Source organism: Amyelois transitella, chromosome 16 (assembly GCF_032362555.1).
Source record: "Amyelois transitella isolate CPQ chromosome 16, ilAmyTran1.1, whole genome shotgun sequence".
Taxonomy (NCBI): Eukaryota; Metazoa; Arthropoda; class Insecta; order Lepidoptera; family Pyralidae; genus Amyelois; species Amyelois transitella.
The window spans coordinates 7,259,428-7,273,738 of NC_083519.1; the positions used below are offsets into that span (position 1 = coordinate 7,259,428).

At 36.0% G+C, this 14,311-nt stretch overlaps 2 protein-coding genes across 2 annotated transcripts; both read left to right on the plus strand.

Annotated features, from left to right (window-relative positions):
- Positions 1-1,609: 1,609 nt before the first annotated feature.
- LOC106129752 (myogenesis-regulating glycosidase) lies at positions 1,610-6,884 on the plus strand. Its single transcript, XM_013328416.2, has 9 exons — positions 1,610-1,734; positions 2,365-2,463; positions 2,607-2,771; positions 3,019-3,679; positions 4,219-4,411; positions 4,774-4,883; positions 5,107-5,365; positions 5,751-5,907; positions 6,569-6,884. The coding sequence occupies exons 1-9, from the start codon at positions 1,710-1,712 to the stop codon at positions 6,754-6,756; spliced, it is 1,857 nt and encodes a 618-aa protein (XP_013183870.2). The 5' UTR covers positions 1,610-1,709; the 3' UTR covers positions 6,757-6,884.
- Positions 6,885-8,109: 1,225 nt separating this feature from the next.
- Positions 8,110-13,584, plus strand: LOC106129592 (myogenesis-regulating glycosidase). The gene is made up of 9 exons (XM_060948672.1): positions 8,110-8,246; positions 9,108-9,200; positions 9,843-10,007; positions 10,140-10,800; positions 11,252-11,444; positions 11,623-11,732; positions 12,027-12,282; positions 12,548-12,704; positions 13,281-13,584. The coding sequence occupies exons 1-9, from the start codon at positions 8,222-8,224 to the stop codon at positions 13,466-13,468; spliced, it is 1,848 nt and encodes a 615-aa protein (XP_060804655.1). The 5' UTR covers positions 8,110-8,221; the 3' UTR covers positions 13,469-13,584.
- The last annotated feature ends 727 nt before the right edge of the window (positions 13,585-14,311 follow it).

A 14,311-nucleotide genomic window follows, 5' to 3' on the forward strand; every position in this document is an offset into this window, starting at 1 on the left:
ATTAAACGAACAGACGGTTACACTATTCAAATCCAATAAGCCACGTTAGCTACACGATTTATTAGACACAGCAACGATTAATTGGTTAATAGCCGATCACAAATTCATCCCAAAGGAGTTCGTACTTTACAGTTTGTTAGGCCAATCCATTCGGGAATTTCATCAGATAGTTTCGCCCAAATTAAGATACCAATATCTATTAATTGCCGTTGTTAATTAGATCGGCGTAGAAGTAATAGAATGTTGCCGAGAGCCCTTCGAGTATTATCAGTATAGCTTTTAATCAGTATTTCATTTGTTATAAATCAGTTATTCCCCGCGAATAGAAGAGTAAGATTGTGGAGAAAAATACATCTGTATGCTTTTTTTGAGGTGGAAAGATATCGGAGAGTTCCGCAGTGGACGAAAAATGCTGAAGAAAATAAAAAAAGCCGAATTTATCAACTAAATAGAATCTTAATTATATCAAACACTAAACATTACCTAAATTTGATAAGTTACTTATAGATGCAAAAGTCTCTCTATTACGCTTATGCGGCTAAGCTGCATAAAGTAATTCAAATGGTGGTTGAAGATTAAACTAAAATCAAAAATGTATGCTATGTTTGTCGATATAATTTTTTATCGTAACAAAATTCAGTTTCGTATGTTAATGCATAATCCCCGCTTTATAAAGGTCAATCAGAAAAAAAAGTCCATCATGACCTGATCGGGGATCGAACCCAGAACCTTTCAAACCGTCGCCAAACAGTCTCAAAAAGACTGAAATGCCACGTTACGTTCAGCTTCATATCACGAGGAAATATTTGAACGAAAGGCGTGGAAAAACACCCAACCATCCATAGTTCAAGAAACACTGAACCTCGACTATTGATATGATAAATGATATCAAGTAACCACACCATGTATTTCCGGTATGACACGTTACCTTTTTTAACTAAACTTTCCTTATAAATTATCTTAACAATACGCACACAGTATGATCCTGGACCGCTTATAGCAACAGTTTATCTGTTAAGATTAAATGCATTTTCAAGTATCTAGTATCTTTTCAACAGCAAGATTATAACGTATTTTTTGGAAAATAGCACTTTACCTAATATAAAACTATATATATATGACCTTGCATCTTTCGGAAGGAGTAGGCAGAGACCAAATCTTTTCACTTGTCACGATCCTTACACACTTCTTTCGTTTCATTAAAATTCGTAGCTCTCTTTGACTCATGCAAGCTCATCAATTTAGGATACTCTTCTGGCTAGGATCACGATTAAATATTTAATTTACCTTATTACTATTAGTCAAGGTCTGAATACAAAATTAAAGAAGCATACCATAAATTTAATTTGGCACAACTTAATTTAATAGAATTTTAGTGTAGAATGTGAATAATTTGGATACTTTTTATTCCTCCTGGCGTAAATCGCGGTAACATGCTCAATCCTCTGCGGCACGCCTTTTCACTATAATCCTTTATTACAATTCCCCTGTACAACTTGTGCAATATTCGATCAATTCAAAACTACAGCTCCCTTTGACATTTCCTAAACAAACAAACACAGTTAGGAACGTGGTAAACAACAACATTTATTAAGCCGTGTCAAAATTATCAGATTAGGTTTCAATGCGAGAAATATCTCAAGATACAATATGAAATAAATAGTTATGATCTCCCGCAAAGCAGCATAGTTTCCCTGAACTGACCGAAGATGAAGGTGCTGTTGTTCATAACAGGTGATGCAATAGCTAAATTTATATCTTTTTTTACTTGACTCTGATAACATAGTTTTCCTGGAGGGCATTTACTTTTATAACGGGCGTATTTAGGTGAGGGCTTGATTGCAATGCGAGTAATGCAAAATCTACTTTATATCTATCTACAATATAAATGTACAAAACGGTGCATTATGGTACGAGTAGTTGATACTACAAGAAAGATGTTTCGTCGTCTTACAAGATGAAAACTGAACTGTGTTTGCCATTTCGATAGTTTTATATATTTCCGATTTTTTCAATTATTCCGATTTTATTTTTTGGTAGGTTTCCATGAAAATGCATTATTTTTAAGCACGACATGCCTGATATGATGAACATATTTCAAAGATGCATTCTGTATATTTTATTAATAGTTATGATTAGACCCGAATATCTAATCATAACTATTAATAAAATAATAAAATTTGTGAAAGTATGTATTTGTAAAAGTATATTAGACTGTTAGATAATACTTCTAGCATTACTTAATGCTAGAAGCATAATTGTGCTATACATTTATATTTTGATAAAATTACAATAAAGTTTCAATAAATAAATAAATAAAAATATTTGTTCCAATGTCCATAAACTCATCTTGCATACTTTCAGGTCTGGGCTTAGCGCTATGCGCGGTGACTAAAAATCAAAAGACCAGGAACTTCTTCATAGAGGAAGATGCTAATGGCGGATGGACTCTAAGTATGACCAGTAAGTACAATACATTCATTCTTATTCGAGTAGACTTCACACCTTTAAATTAGATAATGTTTTCCTAGGCGAGAAATCTATTTATGTGACATAATTCCCATTGTTATACTTTATTATTACTTAATACCTGTGAATTTTCACAGGCAATGGTGAGACAAGTAGCCTCGGGAGTATCGGGCGAGGAGTGCCTAAAGACCGAGTCACCTTTGAGATGACCGAAGGTCCCGATGAAGCCAGTGGTGGGTACAAGCTCTCTATCAGATGGGATGGACCCACCGATGTTGTCTTCGAAGACTGTTTCGATTTCAGTAAGTTAATTTATTATACATAATAGAAATTTCTAAGAACTTGATACATTTGTGCTTAGAATGAGTCACCTGAAACATACGTTAAATAATTTTGACATTAATTTATTTATCGATTTTAATCACTTATAAACTTAATTAAGTGAATCCAACTTTATATAATTCATTAAAATTACATTTTCCTTTAGTTAGTAATTCAAACATGAACCGAATTTAAATAAAACCTTTACAAAATTAAATCCAATTGCAGAGGACAAACAGTGGTACGGAGGCCCAGAACAAATGCAGCAATACTGGCCAGTTCAAAATGGGAAACTAAACAAATATTCAATGGTTTCCAAGCAAGCAGACAACGCCGCCGTTGTCGAAAAGTACTGGCTGAATTCCGAGGGCACATACATTTATGTCCATGCAGAGTCTCCACTCTTCGTTGACTATCACAATGTTCTGGACAATCACATCTGCTTCATTGCTGAAGTGACCGCCCCTTACTCAAAGAAAAGAGTACACAATAATCTCAAATACGACGTTTGGTTCTTCAATGACGCTAAAGAAGCACAGCAACATGCAATCGCCACTTATTTAGGAAAACCTACGGGTATTCCTGATCGCAGAATGATTGAAGCCCCTGTCTGGTCAACCTGGGCTAGGTATTCCCGTGATATTGATCAAGAAAACGTTTTGGAGTACGCAAAAGAAATTGCTCAGAGTGGATTTGGGAATGCGCAACTAGATATTGATGACTTATGGGAAGTATGCTACGGCTCATTAACCGTAGATGAAAAGAAATTCCCCGATATGAAAAAGCTGATTCAAGACCTTAAAGACCTGGGATTCAGAGTCACCATATGGACACATCCATTTATTAATAAGGGCTGCGATCCCTGGTATTCTGAAGCTTTGGAGAAAGGGTAAGTTAAACATTTTCCAACTTCTAATTGATCAATCCTTGTTCCCATTTATTTAGATCTAATATTAAAACAATGCTAGAAACATACATACATACATACATACATATGATCACGTCTATATCCCTTGCGGGGTAGACAGAGCCAACAGTCTTGAAAAGACTGAATGGCCACGTTCAGCTATTTGGCTTAATGATAGAACCGAGATTCAAATAGTGACAGGTTGCTAGCCCATCGCCTAAAAGAGGAATCCTAAGTTTATAAGCCTATCCCTTAGTCGCCTTTTACGACATCCATGGGAAAGAGATGGAGTGGTCCTATTCTTTTTTGTAATAGTGCCGGGAACCACACGGCACATGCTAGAAACAGTTGTAAATAAAAATTGGGTACGTATAAAAATTTATCATTTTGGAAATTATTTATTCTTCTCAGTCGTCTTATGATGCAAGCTATTTATATATCATTTATACGAGCGGCCTTGACACTAACGAGGTCTTAACCATCTGAATTAAGATACATTTATTTGTTTTGAAATTATTCAGTTACTTCGTGCTCAACGAGGAAGGTAATCCCGATGGCTCCTGGTGGAATGACAATGGAACTGTGCCAGGTTATATTGACTTCACCAACCCAGCCGCCGGCCAGTGGTTTGCTGATCGATTACACACTCTCATCGATACCTATGGCATTGACAGCTTGAAATTTGATGCTGGAGAATCTAGCTGGGGCCCGCAGGTATTTGCTTCTTTTATACTTGAATGAGAAAAGAAAATCTTTGTTCTCATTCATTGAGATTTGTTCTAAATCATATTTAAATACATACATACATATAATCACGTCTATATCCCTAGACAGAGCCACCAATCTTGAAAAGACTGATAGGCCACGCTTAGCTGTTTGGCTTAGTGATAGAATTGAGATTCAAATAGTGACAGGTTGCTAGCCCATCGCCTAGAAGAGGAATCCCAAGTTTATAAGCCTATCCCTTAGTCGCCTTTTACGACATCCGTGGGAAAGAGATGGAGTGGTCCTATTCTTTTTTGCAATGGTGCCGGGAACCACACGGCACATATTTAAATAACTTTACATTTCTTTAGATCCCAGTACAAAATGGCGATATCGACCTTCACCCTAGCAATGTTGTGTCCGACTACTTGAGGCTTGTCTCTCAATTTGGAAACATGATTGAAGTCCGGTCTGGAATGAGGTATGTTCTTTAAAATATCTTTTTATCTTCTTATTATCTTTTATTTAAATGAAGAACATTTATGTAGATTGACAGAGACAGATGCCATTTATTTAATTTTCGATTCTTCATTATAATGTTTAATTAAATTTTTTCTAAACTACGGGGCAGCCTGGAAGAGATTGCATTTGAAATAAGGCTACCTTATATATATCTACATCATTTTTAAAATCATCTATTTAAGGACTCAGGATCTGCCGATCTTTATCCGCATAGTGGACAAAGACTCTGTTTGGGGCTGGGACAATGGCCTGTATACTCTGATCACTACTCTCCTGCAATTGAACCTGAGTGGTTACACGTTAGTCTTGCCTGACATGATTGGCGGTAACGGTTACGATGAAGTGAAGCCTAACAAGGAGCTGTTCATAAGATGGACCCAGGCCAATGTATTTATGCCATCTCTACAATTTTCTTTTGTACCTTGGGACCACGATGATGAGGTAATGATTTTATATTTTTCCAAATTTTATTTAGAACATGGCCTGAAATTTGTATAATAAAATATTGAAGACATGATTTTAAAGCCTTTTTATTCAGATAATACTGAAAAGACTTATAGGCCACGTTCAGCTGTACGAAATAATGGTAGAATTAAGATTCAAATAGCGTCAGGTTGCTATTGCCTTAAAGAAGAATTCCAAGTTTGTAATACCTTACTTTGATAAAATTTTACAGTCTGGGCAGGAAGAGAAGCTGCTAATCTCGATATATTTTTCTTCGCTGTCAGACTAGCATAGAAGCTAAAATTAATAGAATATTAAATAGCATAACTAGCACTTTATAAACAACAACAATATATTTCTATCTGTATGTCTTCTTTTTTAGGCAGTGGAGATATGTCTTCGCTACGTGAAAATGCACGCAGCCTTCACCGACGAAATAGTGGCTGCTATGGAGGCCTCAGTCCGAGATGGCACCCCTGTCAACCCGCCCATCTGGTGGATCGACCCAACTGACGAAGTGGCCCTTGCTATCTGGGATGGTACGTAAGGCCGAGCAACCATATTCAGATAATGTTATAGTTCGTATATCGCTGCAGTTTTATAGCTATACTCACCGTAAATGATTATGAAAATTACAACAGAACTATTTCAATAACACTGATTAAATCAGATCTTTCATGACAATTTAATAGGCCTAATAAGACCTTCTGCATTAAAGATAAATGAAATACATTTTCAATTTTAAATCGCAATTACTTTTATGAGACGTTTAGCTCAACGCAATTTTGAAGTTAAGCAACACAGTGTTAATTAAAAGCGCTATGGATTTTGGGTTATGCTATAACAGTTGAAAATTGTTAGGTACTTACATGGTACTTACTGTTGAATAATCCCTAAAAGACAGCCTCTTTTCGAAGAAACATACATACATACATATAATAACGCCTTTATGGGGTAAACAGAGCAGCAGTTTGAGACGACTGCAGGGCCACAATGAGCTCTATATAAAGCTTTATGATGGAGTATGGATGATAGCCCATAGCCTAACGAAAAATTCCAAATTCACTAGCTTTTCCTCTGATTGAATTTTGCAATCTGCACGGAAAAAGAAGCTGTTGGCTCTTAATTATCTATAAGGGCAAAAACTAAACTCTTAATAAAGACATGTGTTTATATAATAAACAATGTTTGCTTTCCTAGAATTCCTGCTCGGTGAAAGAATCCTGGCGGCGCCTGTAGTAGAAGAAGGCGCTGTTTCCCGTAACATCTACCTGCCCCGGGGTAACTGGCGCGATGGCGTCACTGGTGAGCTTCACCAGGGACCCTTGTGGCTCAACGACTACCCAGCACCTCTCGACACATTACCCTACTTTACTCTTGAGAACTGAAGACGTGAAGAAATTGATCTATAATCCTCGAGTTACTGTGAAGTAGAGTGTGTACAGCTATTGTGATATATTAATAATTTTACGTTATTTATTTTTATGAAGTTAATAAATTGTTGATTTAATACTTATTTTTTATTTTTTTGCATGCCGAAAAATTAGAAAATTACCAATCCTCAGGATATAATCCAAGCCCGAGTCAATTATCAGCACCATCAAGGAGTAAAAGAGGTTTTTACACAAAGCCAAGCAAAGGTTCCACAATCCATAATCGATCATGCTTACTCATCCATTTGCCTGAGCATGCAGGTCTATGTAGGTTAGCAATCGAACTAATTTACAAACGCCATGTACATGGCAGCAGTATGATTGAACCTGTCTGACCGACCTACTACCAACGTTCATTGGAATAAATTATATGAGGTATATATGTACATTATAAACTGTATATGCAAATTTGCAGAATAATATTATGTTCCATTAGAATATTATGTTTGGTAAATAACAAAAAAAAAAAACAAATAATAATAGAATTGCCCTTGATAATTGCAGGAAATTATTGGTTCCCATTCATAACCGTACACTGCATATGAGAGTTTAACATCCCCTCATTACGAAATCATTCAAGAGACTGTAAATCAATGGCCGTCAAAAGTGTAGATATCTTTTGAAATATGTATTTAGTTATCGGCAGAGAAACCTGTGGTTTTGGTTCAAAACAAAATTGTATTGTTGTCTATTGACCGTAAGACTAATAAGTAGACTCCATTTCTAGTTGAAATTGTTGGGTATGACTAATCATAGAGAGAACTGCATTTACGCATATAGTTTAAAAAATGGGTTTGTTGTTTCCTTAAAACGTTCTCAATTTGTTTGTTTTTAGAGATTTGAACCGCTTTTTTCTAAAGTAAACTTGAGTGTAGCCGTATATATAAATAATAACACTGGCTTGAGTGTAGCCGGAGCAATAGTTCGGGTTCGACCGTCACAAAGTGAAGATCTTCCGCCGGGCTAGATGCGGAATCGCGGCTCCGACGATGTTGATTTGGAGGTTGTATTTATATTCCAATCCGTGAAATCTTTGCTTGCGCCATATAGACTTTCCGCTGTTTTTGACTGATAGCGTCGCGTGATTGGTTGTTGTAACTTGTGGCGTAGAGATGTCGCTACATATGTGCATCACTTAGCTTTTTACTTAATATTAGAGCGACCTAAACCTGAATCTAATGTTTCTGGAATAAATTTACTAAATAATAAAGGCTAAATTGTTATTCCTAGAATTCTTATGAAAATGAAACCAGATAAAATTTAGTATTTCTCAAACATTTGATTAGTATCGGAGCTTATAACATTGATAAGACATTTCGTAATAACTCGCGAGACCAATAGTATATAAAAGATATGATATGAGATATAGACTAGACAATATCTCCAGCAGAGGACCACAGTGTAACGGAATCTCCTGGAGATGAAGTGGTTTTTGCTGGTATTAGGTAAATAATAAATTCAAATTTATTTAATATTTATTACTTCTAGCAAACTAACTTAAGAGTTTTTAAGTATCAAGTTTAAATTAATATTCCTTACCAATGTATTATTTTAGACTACAAAAACTCGCCCGCAGCTCTGCCTTGTGAAACTAATTACCAATAATTAGCCTATTAATTATATTTTCAAGGTCTAAACTATATTGAAGTTTCATCAAACGTGGTTTTAGGGTTTATCTGTAAAGTTAAAAACAACAAGACAATCTTACTTTCGCATTAGTATAGTAATTTGGATTTTATTATTAATAAATTCATTCAAATTCAAATCTAAATTTGCTATTGAATAAATATTGTTTGGATAATTTCTATACCACACTTGCTAATTCCTTAAAGATTACGTAAGTGGCCAACGTAGACCCAATTATTTTTATAGTAATTAGTAGGGTTTCAAAGAGAGTTTAAAAGCTCGTTACAAAAATCAGTATGAGATCAAAAGGATTCCGAAAAAATAATGTTATTACTCGGTTTACTTATATAAGTAATTAGGTACTTTTTAAATAAATATGTTATTTCCTAAATTAACTGTTGACTGAAAGGGCCTTTTAATCGGATAAGGTAGCTGTTACTTTTTTTTGAGATTCGTCTTTTTGTTTTGTTTTTATTTTGTTTCACAAACAGAATGTACACCATCTCACTGTCACCCATGGCTCTACTTACACGAGCCGAATCATGGGAGAAATGCGCTGCTTTCGCTTTTTTTTATTTCAACAGCGTTTTTCTTCACTTCCTAGAAATTCAAAATGTAAAAAAAAACTTACTTTACAGATTAAAAAACAATTGTTTCAATTTTATATCTGCTTTATTTAGGACTAAACCTCGCGCTAGGCAGGGTGCCTAAGGACGCTAGGGATTTCTCCGTAGAAGAGGACGGTAATGGCGGTTGGACTTTAAGTATAACCCGTGAGTAAATTCTGTTTTCATTTTACATTCTTCCTTAAAAATTTCTATTAAGAATATTTATTTTTCTTTACATAAGCATGCACTCAACATTCGCAAGAGCAATGACCAGTACTCGGTACATACGATCGGGAGGCAAATGCGATTCATTGTATGTAATTAATACTGCTAATGAATATTTGTAGTTGTAATTATGAAGGTACCCAAATAACTAAAAATTAGGTAGACCAACAAATATTTCCAGTGCAAGCTGTCGGCCGTAGAAACTTTGCCAAATCGTGTCGCAGCCCGTAAATGCAAACTGTACTCAGGAAAATATGAGAGAAAAAAGTGACCACTACTTCCAACGTGTATAACACAATAGTTGAAAAACTTCCGACATTCCGATAAGTCGACACTCATACATAAAATGTTGACTTCTCTTTCCGGGAGGGAAGGGCAGAGACTATACCTTTTAACTTGCCACGGTCCCTGCACACTTCTTTCACTTTATCCATGTATCAACTCTATTTTTGCAAGATATCGGTTAAGTGTACTCTTAGTCTGATCTTTTGCCAGGATGTGTCTGACTTAATAGTCGGGCAAACTAATAAATACATATAGTCAGACTAAAAATATATTTAAATAACATTAACTTAATTACAGATGATGGTGTGATCACGGAACTTGGAACTATTGGTCGTGGCGTGCCCATGGACCAAGTCACATTCGAGTTGAATGAAGGTCATGATGAAGCGAGCGGCGGCCACAGACTGTCCATCAGATGGGATGGACCACCAGGCGTCGTCTTTCAAGACTGCTTTGATTTCAGTAAGTTCACTTTTCTTCATAACTGTACCATAATCATATCTTTTGTTAAATTAAGTGTAATAAATTTTGTATTAATTTATGTGGATCTAGCTTATTTATAAAATATGCATTCAAACATAAACTTATTTTCAGATAACGGCCAATGGTACGGTGGCCCCGAACAAAAACAACAGTACTGGCCTATTCAGAACGGTAAACTCAACAAATATTCTATGATCTCTAAAGAGGATGACAACGCTGCCGTCTCAGAAAGATATTGGCTAAACTCCAATGGAACATATATTTACGTGCATGCAGAAACGCCTCTATTCGTTGACTACCATAATGTTCTACACAATCATATTTGCTTAATTGCCGAAGTCACTGATCCATATTCTTCGAGAAGAGTTCACAATAATCTCAAATACGACGTTTGGTTCTTCAATAACCCCAAAGAAGCACATCAACATGCTGTTGCCACTTATTTAGGGAAACCTACTGGTATACCTGACCGTAGGATGATAGAGGCTCCAATCTGGTCAACCTGGGCTCGATATTCCCGTGAAATTAATCAAGAAAACGTTTTGGAGTATGCTAAAGAAATAGCACAAAGTGGATTTGGAAATTCTCAGTTAGATATAGATGACTTGTGGGAAATCTGTTATGGCTCGTTGACTGTGCAAGAAAATAAATTTCCTGACTTGAGAAAGCTGGTACACGATCTCAAAGATCTAGGTTTCAGAGTTACCATGTGGGTTCATCCGTTTATTAATAAGGACTGCGAGCCTTGGTATTCTGAAGCTTTGGGAAAGGGGTAAGTTAAAGTAAAAAATATTTTACCAATCGATCATATGATCAAAGTTCCATTACTTTTGACTATACATACATACATACATACATATAATCACGTCTATATCCCTTGCGGGGTAGACAGAGCCAACAGTCCTGAGCGGACTGATAGGCCACGTTCAGCTATTTGGCTTTAAGATAGAATTGAGATTCGAATAGTGACAAGTTGCTAGCCTATCGCCTAAAAAAAGAATCTCAAGTTTGTAAGCCTATCCCTTAGTCGCCTTTTACGACATCCATGGGAAAGAGATGGAGTGGTCCTATTCTTTTTTGTATTGGTGCCGGGAACCACACGGCACTTTGACTATATACAATTTTATTATTATTTTTAATGACATACCTTCAACGCTTCTTAAATAACTTCGATATATTATTCCTAAATGAAACGGAAATCAGTATCGTCAATAAATTTTCAGATACTTAGTCCTAAACGAAGAAGGAATTCCCGATACTACTTGGTGGAACGACAACGGATCGGTCCCTGGTTATATAGACTTCACCAACCCAGCCGCGAGCCAGTGGTACAGCGAGAGATTACATTCTCTCATTGATACATATGGCATTGATAGCTTAAAATTCGATGCGGGAGAATCTAGCTGGTCTCCTCAGGTATTCCTAACTTATTCTATTTCACTGAAAAGGCAGAAGTTGGTGAAACCAGTCAAACAAATTTCTCAAATGATTTTGAGTCTTATTTTTATACTGTCTTACAAAGAGATATTGAGTTATTCAAGTACACAAAAGTATTATTTACTTGAATGCCTAATTAATAATAATATTGTTTCAGATTCCAGTGCAAAATGGTGATATTGATCTTCATCCAGGTAATATTGTTGTCGATTACATAAGACTAGTGGCTCAGTTCGGAAACATGATCGAAGTTCGCTCCGGAATGAGGTGAGTAGATGTTTCTCCTGATATTATTTTAACATTGCTATATTTTCATTTTTCTTTTAACTTAAATATTTTCAACAAAATTAATTAAACGAAATGAAGTCAGTGAAAATATAAAATCCTCGTTTTACAATAAATTAAAACATTGTGGTCACACACAAAACTCTACACCTACGAGGTAGCTTGAAAAAAATATCGGTATAAAAGGCAGCACATATAAAGGTGTTAACGTTCTATGTTCAAGAAAATATCGTCTTTAGCTGCAGTATTTTTACTTACTTACGAGTACTCTTCCAGAACTCAAGATCTACCGATCTTCATCCGTATGGTCGACAAGGACACTCTGTGGGATTGGGACAACGGTCTCTACACTTTGATCACCACACTTCTGCAGATGAACTTAAACGGTTACACACTGGTGTTACCAGACATGATTGGAGGCAACGGTTATAACGCTAAGCCCAGCAAGGAATTGTTTGTGAGATGGACTCAAGCTAATGTGTTCATGCCGTCGCTACAGTTTTCTTTCGTACCTTGGGATCATGACGATGAGGTAACTATAGATCTGGTAGATCCATTATTGAATTTAACAATAGAATTATAGATGAGATACTCAATTTCAGCAGAAAAATAAATAAACATTACCTAAAAACAAATCAAAATCTCTATTTTGTGTCCGCTATAAAATTATTGCATATAATCCGATTGGCAAAGTTTATATTTATAAGACTTGTGATTGATATTTTGTAAGTTTTATTAGCTTATATATCTAAGGTTGTCAATATCTACGGATCATAACAATTGTAAACTATTTCTAGGCAGTGGAGATCTGCCTTCGCTACGTGAAACTGCACGCCGCCTTCACCGACGAAATCGTGGCCGCTATGGAGGCCTCAGTCCGAGATGGCACCCCTGTCAACCCGCCCATCTGGTGGATAGACCCTACTGACGAAGTGGCCCTAACCATTTGGGATGGTAAAAGAACAATTATTTATTAAGAGCCATTCTAATACAGTTTAGTGGTAAAGCCAGGACAAACGTACCTTGTTCAAATAAAGAACGTCCCGGCGAAAAGTGAAGTCAAGGGTACCCAAAACCACTGAGCTTGTGGATCAAGCGAAAAAAGTATGCAAGGATCGTGGCAAGTAGTATCTGTCTACTCCTTCTGAAAAGATGCGTGATTTTATGTATGTAGGTAGGTACTAGTCAAAAATAGCATGTCTGTTAAAAATACATGAGACTCTGTAAGCCCTATAGAATTGAAATATGAGATATGTTATGGGCGTACATTTACAGAAAACAAGAACCTGAATCGTTTTAGAATTTTGGAACCTTGACGTTTACAAGGCGCAAACGCAATAGAATTAATCTTTGCCGAGTCGTATTGGGCAATTAGATTCTATTTACTTACAATTTTGACTTTTACACCCTAAACGGGAAGAGAAGCAGCTGGCCCATCAACATGAAAGCTAACAAAGCGATTGAATGTTCCTTTTCTGCTCTGCCTGTAATCACACACAAAATAAAGTAAACAGAACACATTTTTTTCAGAATTCTTGCTTGGTGAAAGAATATTAGCTGCTCCTGTAGTAGAAGAAGGCGCAGTTTCCCGTAACATCTACCTGCCCCGGGGTAACTGGCGCGATGGTGTCACTGGCGAGCTTCACCAGGGACCCTTGTGGCTCAACGATTACCCAGCACCTCTCGACACATTACCCTACTTCACTCTTGAGAACTGAAGTATTTGTTTTTATCATGAAAAATAAATTGAACTGAGAAAGACTTTAAATGTTCACTTGATATTGTTGTAGTGTTTTTAATTAGTTATTTTATGTAAATAAATTATTTATTTAAATTGTGACAATTTAAATTTATTAGCCCTGTTTTGACTTTAACTTGTAAGATAAATGTGTGTTTTACACGAATATAAGAATTATTTACCTGTTTTACCAAAGAAAATAGTAACTGGCTTAAAATTTCTAAATTCCAAATATGAAAATTATTTGGAATTTAGATATAAATACCTTAGTAATAGCTAGCAAACGATTAAGTTAATTGAATGTCATATACTTACATGTCATACGGTACTTCCATTCAGAGTTAAATTCCCAGGGTAAACAAATATTCTCATTTTCTGCTACTTGGTTAATCTGTCGTAAGAGACGACTAAGGGATGGGCTTTTAAACTTGAGATTCTTTTTTAGGGAATGGGCTAGCAACCTGTCACTATCTCAATTCTATTACTTAGCCAAACAGCTGAACGTGGGCTATCAGTCTTTTAAAGACTGTTGGCTCCGTCTACCCCATAAGGGATATAGATGTGACTATATGCATTTATGTCTGTATGGTTAATCGCTCTCTTTGTCTTTTCATCGATTGGACCCAAGACAGATTCTATACATCCATTAAGACACGTGTTTCACCCCTACAAATTAATCTCTATCGTTGATAATTCAACGAACTCCATAACTAAACTTGAACTCTTTGTTCAAAGTCATTGTTACTTATTGGAAGCCATTAAACTGAAGTAATTCAAAGGATGAAAATAGGGGTCGAAATAGGCATAATATCCTTGGTAATGA

Excerpts from the sequence above, each read along its gene's own strand:
- LOC106129752 (XM_013328416.2), top strand. The coding sequence starts at position 1,710 with ATGAAGGTGCTGTTGTTCATAACAG. Across the intron at positions 3,680-4,218 it reads TCTGAAGCTTTGGAGAAAGG|TTACTTCGTGCTCAACGAGG; the intron begins GTAAGTTAAACA and ends GAAATTATTCAG. Across the intron at positions 4,884-5,106 it reads GAAGTCCGGTCTGGAATGAG|GACTCAGGATCTGCCGATCT; the intron begins GTATGTTCTTTA and ends CATCTATTTAAG.
- LOC106129592 (XM_060948672.1), top strand. The coding sequence starts at position 8,222 with ATGAAGTGGTTTTTGCTGGTATTAG. Across the intron at positions 10,008-10,139 it reads TCAAGACTGCTTTGATTTCA|ATAACGGCCAATGGTACGGT; the intron begins GTAAGTTCACTT and ends ACTTATTTTCAG. Across the intron at positions 12,283-12,547 it reads CTTGGGATCATGACGATGAG|GCAGTGGAGATCTGCCTTCG; the intron begins GTAACTATAGAT and ends AACTATTTCTAG.